This window comes from Polypterus senegalus, chromosome 3 (assembly GCF_016835505.1).
Source record: "Polypterus senegalus isolate Bchr_013 chromosome 3, ASM1683550v1, whole genome shotgun sequence".
In the NCBI taxonomy this organism is placed as follows: domain Eukaryota; kingdom Metazoa; phylum Chordata; class Cladistia; order Polypteriformes; family Polypteridae; genus Polypterus; species Polypterus senegalus.
In genome coordinates this window covers 78,408,893-78,423,687 of record NC_053156.1, presented here as the reverse complement: position 1 = coordinate 78,423,687, position 14,795 = coordinate 78,408,893, and the positions used below count along the sequence as shown (strand labels likewise).

The 14,795-nt window shown below is 36.4% G+C and overlaps 1 protein-coding gene across 1 annotated transcript in view; it reads right to left on the bottom strand.

Annotated features, from left to right (window-relative positions):
* Positions 1–7,142: 7,142 nt before the first annotated feature.
* LOC120525311 (syntaxin-7-like) overlaps positions 7,143–14,795 on the bottom strand; it is a 184,432-nt gene continuing 176,779 nt past the window's right edge. Inside the window, exons 7-10 of the mRNA XM_039747497.1 lie at positions 10,341–10,437; positions 8,457–8,529; positions 8,156–8,238; positions 7,143–7,864 (exon numbers count right to left, since the gene is read on the bottom strand). Coding sequence (XP_039603431.1) covers positions 7,769–7,864; positions 8,156–8,238; positions 8,457–8,529; positions 10,341–10,437 — 349 coding nt within the window. The 3' untranslated portion in view covers positions 7,143–7,768. The remainder of the gene's footprint in view (positions 7,865–8,155; positions 8,239–8,456; positions 8,530–10,340; positions 10,438–14,795) is intronic.

Sequence of the window (14,795 nt, the reverse complement as noted above, 5' to 3'; positions counted from 1 at the left end):
AGTTTCTCAAATCACATCGTAATTAAAGTAGCACGTTAAATGCTTTGTTTTGTATTTGATCTTCTATGTGCTCTATACTTGCTTCTTAAACCGGCTCTCTTCCTCCAACTGGACACAGAATCCATTACATTTGTGATATTACAGCTCTCTGAATAACTAAAATACTGAGATGTATACGTGATATCATTTTTATGATGATAGGAGTTAAAGCACGTTATTAAACATGAGTTTCACGGCGCAGTGATTGTGTGCGACCTTCGATGAAATAATTTATTGCAGCAGTACTCAGGGCCGGCTCTAGGCTTGTGGTGGCACTGGGCAGAGGAAGAATCGGTGGCTCCTTCGCCCGCCAATGTCAGTAAAGTATCTTATGCATGGTGGATGGCCACGTCCGTTGCGGACACTGCATAGCCGCCTCGTGCTCATGACACAAGCATTTAACTTTTGCCAAAATTTGTCGCTGTGTTTTTAGCTGTGTTGTTATTTTCTGTTTCTGTTTTATATTCAATATACTGTATATTGGCGTAGCCGTCACTGCAGTCCTTGCTTTTCTTTCCCCAAATACCCAATCACCACACAATCAGCTCTGTAATAGAAGTTAAACCATCTGTAAGCTTAGAGCGCCGATTCTTCAAAACGTTTAAGGAACATTGAAATGTCTTCGTAGTACATGTTTAATTATTCTATCCTTCACGACACTCCCAGTGAAGAATATAGATTATTTAAATGAAGTTAGAGTTTTATCTGTATAATATAATAAACATATTTTGCTGCATTTCACCTTAAAAATGATACGTCATCATATGTAAATACGCGCTTTATAAAGTGGCTCAGGTTGTGCGATATTATAACTGTATTGCAAGTTTACAGTGGGGTGATTGTACTTATAAGTACAAACAGTTCTACAAGGTGTAATTGATTAAGTGCATTTAAAGTTCTTGGGATGAAACTGTTTCTGGACCGCAAGGTCTGTACAGGAAAGGCTTTGAAACGTTTTGCCGTGGCTGAGACAGCGTATCCTTGAAGCTGTATACCGATAATTCTCTTTTCGATCAGCTGCTGCTGTGATTCACACTCAGATACAGTGATATCAATACTCCGAGTCGTGCAGTGAGAGTAATATGGAAAAAGATGATCCGCTGTGGCAACTCCTAACAAGAGGAGCTGAAAGCAGAAGAAGAAGAAGAAGAAGTGAGAGTAACAACGCTAAAGCAGTTATGGTATTTAGAATACTATGGCTATTCCCTGGACCATTATATTGTTACAAGTTAATTACAATCAGATGCGTTACACTAATAAACAATATGCGGTTAGTTTCAGTGTATTTGTAAAGCCGCGTCAGGAAAATAGTCAGCAAAACCGAGCGGAGAAATTGCGTACGACAAGGTATGAGGTACCGTGTAAAAGTGATTTTATACATCGAGATTTGAACGTGGAAAAGTTCTTACACAACATTTCTGTGCGTACGCACCGTTTATACATGAGGCCCCTGCTCAATCATTAGGTGCCTGCATCTGAAGTGTCTGCTGCAAATGTGGTATTTGATGATTGAAGGTTTAAATCCCAGCGTACTGATGATTCACCATATGAAACACAGCACTCAGTAGAGTCCACCATCTCAGCTTTGATGAGTCATCTTAACATTCAAGTTCTATTTCTTGTTGCGTTTAGAGGAAAATTACAGATAAAATTCGATAAATAAATGAGCACAAAAAACATATTCTGTAACACATTTATTTATTTACACTCAGGTGTCATGCTCTTTTTCTTTAGTTATTGTCACATTTCAAGGTACTTTTATTTATTTTCAAATGTATTTGTTTATTTAATTTTGTCTGAAATGTTTCTCCATAGACGTATGCCAAGGCAGCAATAGCTAGCTTTCTAGTTGTTTTGCTGTTTGAGGAATATGAAAATGCTCATGAAGTAATTATATGAGTATGAGACCTGTACATTGCCATATGTAGTGTTTTGTACAGGTTATTAACATTTGTTAAAAAAATTTCAGATGTAAATTCCTTCCTATAAAAAAAGGATCATCCCTGTTTATTAAATACATACACACAATGAAAATTTTTTACTTATTCATTCATTTAAAACAGACAAGAGAACTACAACTTCTCTTTTGCATTACTGAATCTGTATTCCTGCATTTATTTCTTGTCCAATGTATAAATAATGAAAATTTTGAATTTTTAGGTATCAGGACTAAAGCAAAAAAAAAAGAAAAGAACTTGAGGTAAAGCCAAGACATTAAATTCTATTGGGAATTGAAGCATATTTTTAGAATTTTACCCCATTAAAATAACAATTTTGTTTAGTCAATCCAGGGATAAAGTAAGATAAGTATTTTTGTTTTTTTTTAACTTTTACATCAGAACAGAGTTCAATAAAATGACACAATGGTGCCATCTAGTGTCACACATTTATGAGAACAATATTGTTTAGGTTGCAAATATAGTGTATAATCTTTAGTTGTTAAAATTTAGAATAAAAACTGTAATCTGCATGATGATTATTTACATGCATTTTATTTTACCTCAGCATACAATTCATGTTTTTGAAGATCTTATTTCTATTCCATCAGCAATGGTTACAAGGTGAGAAAAAGTCCTGTGCCAGTAAATTGCAAAACTAACACAACAGAATCTTATTTTGAAGTCTTTGTTGGTACGCCTCCTCCACAACAGTGATCTAAAAACACCCCCACAAGCTAACAGACTTTTTTGCCACCTAGCAATAAACACAGACATGTCCGTGACGGCTTGCAGTTTTACTTAATACAAGTCAAAGTATGACGTCTCAGATAATTTTGAAGATCATTGAAATTAGTGCATTACAGACAGTGAGAGGTTTTTTGTAGCACAGAGATTTAAAGTTTGTGACAATAACATCTTTTGTGTTCTATTCCTTCGAATACATACATATTTTCCTGTGGTATAAAATCTCTGTAAGGAAACAAAAAAAGTTTGAATTTTAACAATGCAGTACCACAGAAATATATACTGTATATACAGCTAGTATAATCACAATCTAATGTCATAAGTACAGTCTGACACATTTATAAAATGATATTAACCCCAATTTTCAGAAATTTCAAGCTCACATAATAGTCAAAAATTGAAATCACAGTTTGATCCAACTCATTATGTGACTCAGTCATGCTTATGACCCCTTCATGCCTGTATGCACTTCTGACAACACCTGGGCATGATCCTGATGAGACGGTGGATAGTGTCCTGGGGGTCCTCCACCTAGGCCTGGATCAGGGCATCAGTGAGCTTCTGGACAATCTGTGGCACTACTTGGCACTGCTACATTAATGTCCCAGAGGTTCTCGATTGTATTCAGGTCTGGAGAATGTGCGGGCCAGTCAATAGCATCAATGCTTTTGTTATCCATTGTGGTGGACGTCTGGGGGCCCATGCCTGGCCAGGATGCACCTTCAGTATATGTTCTGGGGGAGCAAGCAAGGGCTATCCTATACCTCCCCTGGAATGCTACATGGCAACCCCCCTGGGCTGCAGCGGTGCCTCGGACTTCTGTAGGGCTTCATGAGAGTTGGAGTTTGGTGCAGCCCTGTTGGGATCCGCAGGTGCCGCCAGGGGGTGCTGCAGCAAGGAGCTGCTGAGTCCTTATGGGCAATGCTTTCGCCTTACCGGGGAGTGCCTTATAAAAAGAGCCAGCAGCCGCCACTCGAGGAGCCAGAGTCGGGAGGTAGGATACAAAGCTGCCGGGAGGAGTGGAGGAAAGAAGAAGATTTGATTTGTGTTGAGTTTGTGCTTAGTGTGGGACTGTGTAGGGCTTGTGGCATACAGGGAAGAAATGCCCCATGGGTGGAGAAAGTAAATCTTTTTGTTTTATTTTACGTGTGCCTTCGGTGTCAGTCTGTGTCAGGTCGGCGCTGGTATAGCGCCTTATTACACCAGTAACTGCCTACATACTCTGGCCGCATGAGGCCAGGCCTTGTCCTGCACCAAGAGGAACCCAGGGCCATCTGCACTTTTGTAAAGATTGACAATGTATCTGAGGTTTTCACCGTGGTATCTAACAGTAGTCAGGGTACTGTTCCCTAGTGCTTGGAGGTCTGTGAGACCCTCTAAGGATATGCCTCTCCAAAGCATCATTGACCTTCCGCCAAACTAGTCATGCTGGATAATGTTGAAGGTTTCATATTGTTCACCAGGGTGTCTCCTTAATCCTTCATATCTATCACATATGCTCAATATGAACACACCTTCATTTGTGAAGAGAACAGGGTGCCAATGATGGAGCTGCCAACTGTGATATTCCCTGGAAAATACCAATCTTTCAGGAGACTGCTTCTGATAGTTTGGTCAAAACATGCACACCAGTAGCCAGCTGGAGGTCATTTTGTGGCTGTGGCAGTGCTCCTCTTGTTTCTCCTCACACAAAGCAACAGATGCTGGACCTGCTGCTGGGTTGATGCCTTTCTACGGTCCTGTTCAGCTCTCCTTGTGTAACGGCCTGTCTTCTGGTATGTCCTCCATGCTCTTGGGACTGTGCTGAAAGACAAAGAAAACCTTCTTGTGACGGCTTATATGGATGTTCCATCCTGGAGGAGCTGGAGTACCTCTGTAACCGGAATCAGCTGCAGGTAGTGACAAGGAGACTTGCAAAACATAGAACTAAAGAAGAATCAGTCAGGAAGGATAAGGAGAGAGCAATTGTCTGTGGTCACCACCTGCAAAACCATTTCCTTTTTTGGGATTGTCTTGCTGCTGCCACTCCAGTGCATCTGTTGTCACTTTCATTTGCATCAAAGCAGTTGAAGTTGATTCACAATCGCTTATGCTTCCTAATAGATTGATATCCCTGATGCTTAGTTGACTTGGGGTTAATCTATGATGATTAAGTGTTCCCTTAAGCTTTTTGGGCAGTTTATACAAAACAACAGATTGTCTGATATCTGTTAACAGCCACCACAACATAGTAACCTGTCCAGCATTCGTCCATGCCTTGGTGTTTACACCTGTCAATGTCACTCATGTCGTTCAACAGTTTCTTTTAAAAAGTAGTTTCTTTGAGTTAATCACCTTGTGAATTAATAAATCCTAAAATGAATTCTTCTTCAGAAAATGAGTGTTTTATGGTGGCCCTGAAGTGTAATGTACAAAATCAAATTATGTCATGCAAAAAAAATATCAAGAAACACAATCACTGCTGTTCAGGGTGGGATTAGCAGCTGCTAGCTCATGATTTTGTACTGGAGATGGAGTGTGCTTTCTATTTAAATAAAAAACAAGTTTAATTATTCTTGAACACCTTATTTCAGGTTTGTGCAACCCTAATGGCTGTCACATATAACATTGCCATTTTTGTAATTTGGTCTAGCTTGAGAAACTTACTTTTTTATTTAGACAAGTTTTGTTAGCTTATTTATTTGAAAATGGGATTGTCTAGATTTATTTTCATATTTGTGATTTTATTTTTATGTTTTTGCCTTATTTTATATATATATATATATATATATATATATATATATATATATATATATATATATATATATATATATATATATAACACACTCGGGGGTCAAGCCCTCTGGCACCTTTGGCACCCAACCCCAAGTTGCAACCAGAATATTAGTAAAATCTATAAATGTACAATAGAAAAATAATTATTTATTGGAGTCAAAATCATGAAATTCTATGAATATGTAAAAGAAAAATTCATTATTATTTATTATTTAATGGAGTAAAAATCATGAAATGAGAATAAAATATTTACTCTCTAACCGATTGGAGTATTCCCATTAAACTGAGGTCCACTTTGCTCGATGAGTAAAGTAAATCTCAGTGGAACAACTTACAACAGGAGTTATTTTGTACAAAATTTTGATTCTTCAGTGTGAGCCCTGAGGGGCAAATGTCTTCAAATTGGAGTGCTTTTGTAAGTTTCGATTTTTGTATTGCATTCATGGTGCTTTTTTGAGGGTTGAATGCCGTCATAGAAAATGTACGACTTTTACATTTTGTGATGAGAAATTGTATACTGGAAATATAACAAAACAAAACAAAAATGTATCATTTGAAGTGTTGTTTTTAAGGCAATAGTTTGTCTCATAATTGCAGTGTATTTCGAACTTTTTGTTTTGATGCATATTGCCTCAAGTTTCTCTTACAAATTTAGTCAGTGAACAACTGCTATTAGTCTCATTTTTCTGTGTTCTGGTTTTGACCCCTACTGTTTTGTATATACTCAGATTTTATCTTATCGTTTAGACACTAGCTGTTTAATAAGATTTTGATTAATGAAATACAAATTTCAGAGGTTAAAAAAGTTTTGTTTTTTTTGTTTTTTGATTTAATTCTAGTTCTCATAAGATCATTTTTTGATTAAATTCTGAAAGAAACTAACATTGGAGCAGCTCTTTCTAAATATATTGTCAGTAACCAACCTGGAGCAGCCAGGTCTGGAAAAAGACAGGCACTGGACCTTGAAGGACCTTGAAGATCTTTCTGGCCATTTCATGTTTTTGCTACTGTCATAATAGCCATATTTAATATGAAAACATTACCTCTGCATAGAAGAGAGCATTGGAAAAGAGAGGCTTGTAGCAGACATTACATTTTATGGTTTTCAAAACTTAAACAATGAAAATTAAGCAAATATTTTCTTACTTGAAAAATTATTCATTCTAAAAAATATGTTCAGATGGATTCATAACTGTTACAAAGTCCCATTCCACATTAGTACCCTCACCTTGCCAGTCAAAACTCCTTCCATGAGACATATGAAAAGCTAATAAGAGTCTGATAAAATATATTTTTAACTGTATCTACAGTACTGAAAAACAATTATACAGTGTGGTGTATTTGTGTGTTTGTGTAATGGACAAAATTAGCTTCTGTGTTTAATGAGCGCTAAACATTTAATTTTGCCTGACTGTTTACAAAAATAAACATATTCGGTTTGTTATTATGAGCCTGATTTCCAAGCTAGTCACTAACTGTATAGAAATTTTTATATTTTTGTCATGTCCACATGCCTTTTGTTAATCACTTCTCTAACATGTGAGAAATGTGAATGTTGGGTTAATTGGAAACCCTTTGTCTCCTTTACAACACTATATTAGAAATTGCTGAATAACAATAACATTAATACAATTTTATTAGTGTAGAACAAAGGTTTATTTTTAATTACAACTGGTTCTCATTAGTTCTTGGGACAGTCACAACACTTTAGACAATGCAGAATTAAACAAATATTTTTTATGAATATAAACAAGATTAGAACTCTAATATACATATAAGTATAACTTTTTCAAAATAAGAAATAACTGCTATTATTAAATAACTGTGATTTGTATATTTTTATTAGTCATAATAAAGTTATTTATTTACTTATTTCCACCATAAAAAAGAAGTGATTGAAGACATATTTTAAGACACATACAGAACATTTTTCTGATTAGCTGTACTACACAATAAATAATACTTTTGCACATAATTTGTGGCATGGTCTGACATATATTAGTATTTTCTATGCACTCGGAAGTTAGACATTTATTAGCAATAACATAAAACATTGCAACACAACTGAAATGCATCTGCTTTCTTCATTGTCAGTAAATGCTATAGCAGTATTGATTTAAAAATGAAAAAATAGAGTATCTATTCAAGTATAGTGCAACTCATTTTTACATTTGGCCTAATAACAATGCCCTTTATATTTTAATCAAACAAAAAAGAAGAATAGACTAGGATTTGAGGTGGAACAGAAATTTCAATTGAGTTCACTGTCTTCAGGACTTTACAGAAGCCCAGATGATTACTCCAATAATCACAGCCACAATTACAAGAACCACAATGAGGATGAAGATCTTCTTGCGGGACCGGGACTACAAGAGAAAAAAGAAAAAGAAACTTTAAAAATAAAATAAGGATATATGCATTTTTTCAGAAGAAAATGTCATCAACTACATCAACACACTGTCTTTCTGCTTAAAAACAGTAACAGCATGATATGTATAACAATATAAACAAGAATAGTTCATTTTTGGTCAAGAATAGGAAAGGTCACTTCACAGAAACAGATGTGATCCCAACCATATATACTGGACAGAATGGAATGGCTTGCTGCCCTCCTTCAGCGGGCAGACCTGATCGTGAAGCTTCCTGGTTGGCTTTACCTGGTAATCTGCTGCTCTTGCCAGCTGCTCATTTGCTGACTGCACATGGACTTCTGCATTTTCTACATTAGCTTCTATGCTGTCTAAAGGCAAAAGAAATATTTATGACAGAATGTACACATCTCCCGGGTGCAATTAGCAGTTTCTTATTTATGTGTATTCCATATTATACTGATACATATATATATTTCTGAGAATGTTAGAATCTTTTGAGCATAGCAAATAAAGCAACACATTCTATGTATGTAGGATTGGGCAGGTAATCTAATGTATATATATGCTGACAAACATGGCAACTTACCAATTGTTTCACCTTGCTCATGAATCATCATACCAAGATCTTTAAAGATTTCGTTAATATTCACGATATCAGACTACAAAAATGAAATAACATGATAAAAACACATTTGATTTCCAGACGACCAATTAAAAGCTAAAAAATAAGACAAATCAAAATTTAAACAAAAAACATTCAGATATATACTGCAAAATATTAGTAAATGCTACTTTTCTGGAGTGTACTTTCCAAGGAAAAACTACTGTATTTCAAAAAAAGAACTGTAAAATTTACCATTAAATTCCTGGATTCAAATAAAATGACTCCTATTAAAGTGAACGTTCCCCCTGTTTCTGAGATATATTTAACATACTTTTCATTTTAACACCAGAAAGGACATTGTCAACACCTTAAACCGTTATCTTATAGTATTTCATGCTGGGATTTTTAATAATTTGTTTTTGGTCCAAAATGTAAATTTTAGAAGTGACTCAATGCTCCAAAAATCATCAACATTACATTACATTTAAAAATGGTTAACATTTTAAATGGTAAAACTTGTTAAAGACTTAATGATTGAAAATAAGAAGTAAATTGCATCTCAAAATGTTCATCACATTGAGATAATACATCCACACTGGAAGCAGTGGTGTAGCTAGGGTGGGAGGAGGGGGTGGTCCGCACAGGGCGGCATTATTGGCCAAAAGGCTCAGTACAATTCGTGTATAAGCAGCAGGGTTTGGAAAAATATCACTTATGTATGAAAAAAGTCAAATTCTCTGATTTTTAACCACAAATGCTTGAAAACTAATGTTCAGACTATCCTTCTGCATCAGACACAGCAGTTGAAATTTATGTGGCAATGACAAAAATAAACATAAACATTACACCGATAATAATTTCTAGGAAGATAAGCAACTAATTTACAATTTATAATTTCATTTTGTTATTAATCCGAATGCGTTCTTGCTCTGCGCAGAAAACTTCCCCACCTATCACTTGTACCCTACTTTGGTTCTAATTTTCGTAGCGTAATTATATTAAACTAATAATTAGAACACGGCTTATCAGTGCATCTATACTATATTCTTGTCTAGTTGATGCTTATAAATGTATATAAAAAATTATTGCTGTTTCTTTATATATGAATAAATCTTATTTTTTTCTCTATACGTCATTCTAATTTTCTATTTAAATAGTTTAACATATTCAGATATGTTGGAGGGCGGCAAATTGAAGCCCCGCCCCACCCCGAGCAGCACGAACTCGAGCTACGCCACTGACTGGAAGGCACAGTTTCATATTTTGTTAGTTCTTCCCTACATTTTAAAATGTAAAAAACAAAAAATATACTTCATTTTCAACATTCAGATTGATATTCATTTTAGACTTACTATTACAATTATGTGGGATGATGCAGGTTGTGTTGCATTGGGTCAGCTTGGTTTTAATGATTTAATGGGGAGAGGGGTGATAGTTTAAGTTAATCACATTACTTATTTTTGTATATGGAATGCTGTAGATATAAAAGCAGACTGGAGTATTGACAATAACCAATAACCATGGCAAGTGCAATAATGAGTCCATATGTCAAACTGTGTGAATTTCCTGTTTAAATACAAATTGATCCAGTTCTTCATAACATCATGAAAAGCACCTGAAGCATCTAAAATGACATATGTTCTGCTGAAAGTACGTGTTTATCTTAAAAAAATTATTGGCTAATCAGTTCTTAAAAAGAAACTCTGATGATTTTATATTGCCACATTAAAACTATTGGAAATTTAAAAAGGCACGTGTTTAGGGGGTGGTGAATCTTCCAAGAGAGACAAGAGAAGCTGCAGTTTTTTCACTGCTTTTGGTTAAAACAGTGAAGAGTGAAAAAAGGCCAAATCAGAACATTAGTACCTCCAGCTGCCTAATAGCAGTTTCTCTTTCTTTGATAAGCATAAGGTCCTCCTCAGTAATGGCATCTTCTTGAACCTGTGCCTCGGAACGATTTTTACTGTAATTTAAAAAAAAAACAAAAAAAAACCCAGGTTATTCATGTTAAAAATGGGAGATCTGGAGATGAGCATTTACTTATATGCACTGCAGAATGCATATAAAAAAATAGAAAAAAAACTATTTTTTTTTCTTTTGCTTTAAATTAGCAAAACATACGCCAATGGGGTAACCAAAACGTACATGATAAGATTTTTTCAGAAGAAACTAAAAAATCTTTAATACAAATTTCTTTATGTCAGTACATCTTAAGGAAAATGAGATGTAATGTCTTCATATAAAAACTTTTCACTTCATTTTTGCAGTGTATTGTAGTATTTGCAGACCAAAAGATACCCAAATGTTTCCCATTTACATGGTTTTAAGAATATGGTCCCACTACAAATAAAAGAAACCCCAGTGAGGTCCAAACATCCTTTTCATCAGCCTTACTTGCCAACTTGTACTGTGGGATCCCAAGGTATTCCCAGGTCACTTGGGAGATATAATCCTTCAAGTGAGCCATGGGTCTTTCCCTGGCTCTACTCCCAGCTGGTTGTGCCCGTAAAACCTCCACAGGGAGGTAGATGGCTCCTCTCGATGTAGAGGGTCAGCGGCTCTACTCCGAGCCTCTCCTGGATGTCAGCGCTTAAGCTATATCAAATAGATTACAAGACATCTTGAAATTGTACACCGTTCATTTTGAGATATCTCAAATGCATTTTGAGATCCTAAAATAAGTATGTAGGCATTTCCAGATTTCTGAAATGTAATTCAATATATCTCAAAATGAGTTTCAACAAATTGCTTTTGTGAGAGAAAACTAGAGTTTTCAAAAAAAAAAAAAACCTTAGCAGTTATGAAAGAGCATGATTAGTCTGCACATTTAGTATCTTCCCATATCCCACTGTACAAGTAATGCACAAGCATTGTGAGAAATACATTTTGTACAATGTTGTATTACCCTGGATACTTCAATAATTGAAGCTTACTTCTAAAGCCCCTCTTGAAATACACACTGTTCGAAAAAAATTAACAGAACACTTAATCATCACAGACTAACACCAACTCCATTAGGCTTCAGGGATATCAATCTGCCCAGTTAGGGAGCATAATTGCTTGTGAATCAACTTCACCTGCTTTGGTGTAAATGAATGTGACAACAGGTACACTGGAGAGGCAACAACAAGACAATGCCTAATAAGGGAATTGTTTTGCAGGTGGTGGACACAAAAATTGCTCTCTCCTTATCCCTCCTGACTGATTGTTCTCTAGATTTACATTTTGCTAGTGTTCTTGTCACTACTGGTAGCATGAGGCGGTACCTGCAGATGATTCATGTTGCACAGGTGGTCCAGAAGGTTTGCTGTGTCTCACAGCACGGTCTCAAGAGCATGGAGGAGATACCAGGAGATGGGCTGCTACATGAGGAGAACTGGACAGGTCTGTAGAAAGGCATCAACCCACCAGCAGGAATGGCATCTGCTCCTTTGTGCAAGGAAGAACAGGAGGGGCACTGCCAGAGCCCTACTGGCTACTGGTGTGCAGAAACATACTCATACATGAGGGTGTAATGAGGGCCAAAATACTCTAGTGAGATCTGTGCTCATAGCCCATCATTGTAACTCGACTGGCATTCGCAACAGAATACCACAACTGGCAGCTCCGCCGGAGTCTGGAGACACGGTGGTGAATGTTATGCAGTAGTACAACATCATCCAGCTTGACTAGTCTGGCAATAGGTCAGTGATTTTCTGAGGAGGTATATCCTTAGAGGGTTGCACAGACCTCCATGTGATAGGCAATAGTATCCTGACTGCTGTTGGGTACCAGGATGAAGTTCTCAGAGCCACTGTTATTTCTTACACTGGTGCGGTGTGCACTGGGTCCATCCAGGTGCAGGACAATGCCTGGCCTCATGTGGCGACAGTGTGTAGGCAATTCCAGGATGACGAAGGCATTGATGCCACTGACTGGCCCACACGTTCCCCAGACCTGAATCAAACTTAGAACCTCTGGGACATTATGTTTTGGTGCATCTGATGCCACTAAGTAGCGTTACAGAGTGTCCAGGAGCTCACTGATGCCCTGACCTAGGTCTTGGAGGAGATCCCGCAGGAAACTATCCGCCGTCTCATCAGGAAGATGCCCAGACATTATTGAGAGTGCATACAAGCACTAGGGGGCCATACACACCACTGAGTCACATTATGAGTTACTGTGATGAAATTCACGCAAGTTGGATCAACCTGTGATTTCAGATTTTGACTTTGATTTTTAGTGCGATGTTGAATTGAGCCCTCAGTGGGTTGGTTAATTTAGTTTCCATTGACTGTTGTTACATCGTTTTGTTCTCAATGAATTACACAGTATTACTCAGTAAAAACTTTCTACTTGAATATTTCGTTCATCAAGGTCCAATGTGTAATTTAAGTGTTCCCTTAATATTTTTTGAGCAGCGCAGATGTGGTCCAAAATAAAGTACTACATCTTTAAGTTTTTTTTTACGCTAGCTATGTTACTTGGCTTTGCCCTGGAAATTTCCTAAGAGAATGGGTCTCAGTTATGGCGCTGTCAATTAATTGTCTGTATCAGAAGTACTATGTAACTAAGTACTTTTTGTATTCTATATTTGTAATTTTTTACTAGACAATAATATTATTAGTTAACTACAGCTCATTATTATTGAATATGCTACATATAAATGGCTTAAAATTAAACATTTCTGCCATTGATCCACTCCTGCATTACCTAATGACTTTGGCTTCTGTTGATGATCAATGTGAAACACAGTTTTATAGGAAACTATATTCGTTTGAATTCAAAAGGGTAATTAATTGAATAATTTTTAGTTTGCTTGTTGGGATAGGTAGCTTCCCTGCAATCCTGTTCATTATCTGATCACCTCTATGTACATTGCTGCAACAACCGCATTGCAGACAGAGGAAAGGTCCCAGTTTGCTAAATCTGCTGGGCAAATCAAAATACCTGCTCACCTTCAGATTCAATGCTTTAGCCACCATATCCTTAATATTGTGGTTACGTGTAAAACACAACACAGGTGGTAATCTACAAAATGGAAGTGACTGTAAAACATGCCAATGTTTAAAAATGCTCGGTTTAATTGCACTGGAATTTATGCAGTATGTAACAATGCACGTCAAATTGTCAATGCATTGTCAGAACTTAATGGAGGACAGCAATATATCCCTATGGGTATATAAGGCCCTTTAATATGCTTCAATATGCTTCTTTAATATTTTTTTTCATATATCCCCTGCACAAGAAGTCCAACCTGATAGAACAAATCTTATGACACCTCACAAATTGCAAAATAGGTAAATTATTAATCAAGGCTCTAGGGTGATAACTTGATGCAAAAAGGAGCATGTTACTATCTGTAGGTTCACAGTACATCTTGAATATGAATTCAATATCCACACCTTCCACTAAGATATCAAGGAAGGCAATCTGATGTTTATTGTAGTTTATTGTAGTTTAGTGTACATTTCAGCACTGTATCGCAGTCAGTTGAAAAGACGTGGAAGGATATCAGTTGTTCAAGTAACCCTTTCCATACCACATATTGTCAATGTATCTAATACAGAATACAACATGCGGGTGACAAGGGTTAGACATTAGTGTCTTAAAAATTATCCACATACAAATCAGCAATCCTAGGGCTAAACACCATTCCCATTGCTACACCTTTATGCTGTTGAAAAAATCTTTTGTTAAAATAAAAAAAATCTATTTCAGAGCTACATCCGTCAGCTATATAAGGAGGTTACAGCAAGATGGGATAAAAGAAGACCACTTGTACAGCGATTTCCAGATCTTATCTATAGCTGCCTTTTGTGGCATATTGGTGTACAATGATTCTCTATCCAGTGTGGCCAATGTGTACATAGGCATATATTTAAAAACATGTTAATCTATTAGTAATGTCTGTTGAGTCTCTAATATATGACTGTCCCAAATTAACTAGTTGGTATATATTAATTCAACAAATTGGGCCAACAGTAGTCATAATGATTTATGAGCTGATACAATGGGACAGCCAGGAGGATCTTTTAAATCTTTATGCATCTTAGGAATAAATAAAAAAAAACAGATGGATATAGGTTCTATAAAAAATTAGTAGTACGCTTGTCAGTAATCTCAAGCTGTGTTGCCTCATCGATAATTTCCTTTACTAAGTTGGCCACATGTGTTGTGGGATTCGCTCTCAATTTCCCATAACAGATGGCATCAGACAGTTACCATATACCTTCTCTTGTGTAGTATTCTTCATCTATAACTACTATCGCACCTCCATAATCAAATAGTAATCGAATCTTGCATTATTGCAATGATTCTGTATCCCCAATATCAATATTT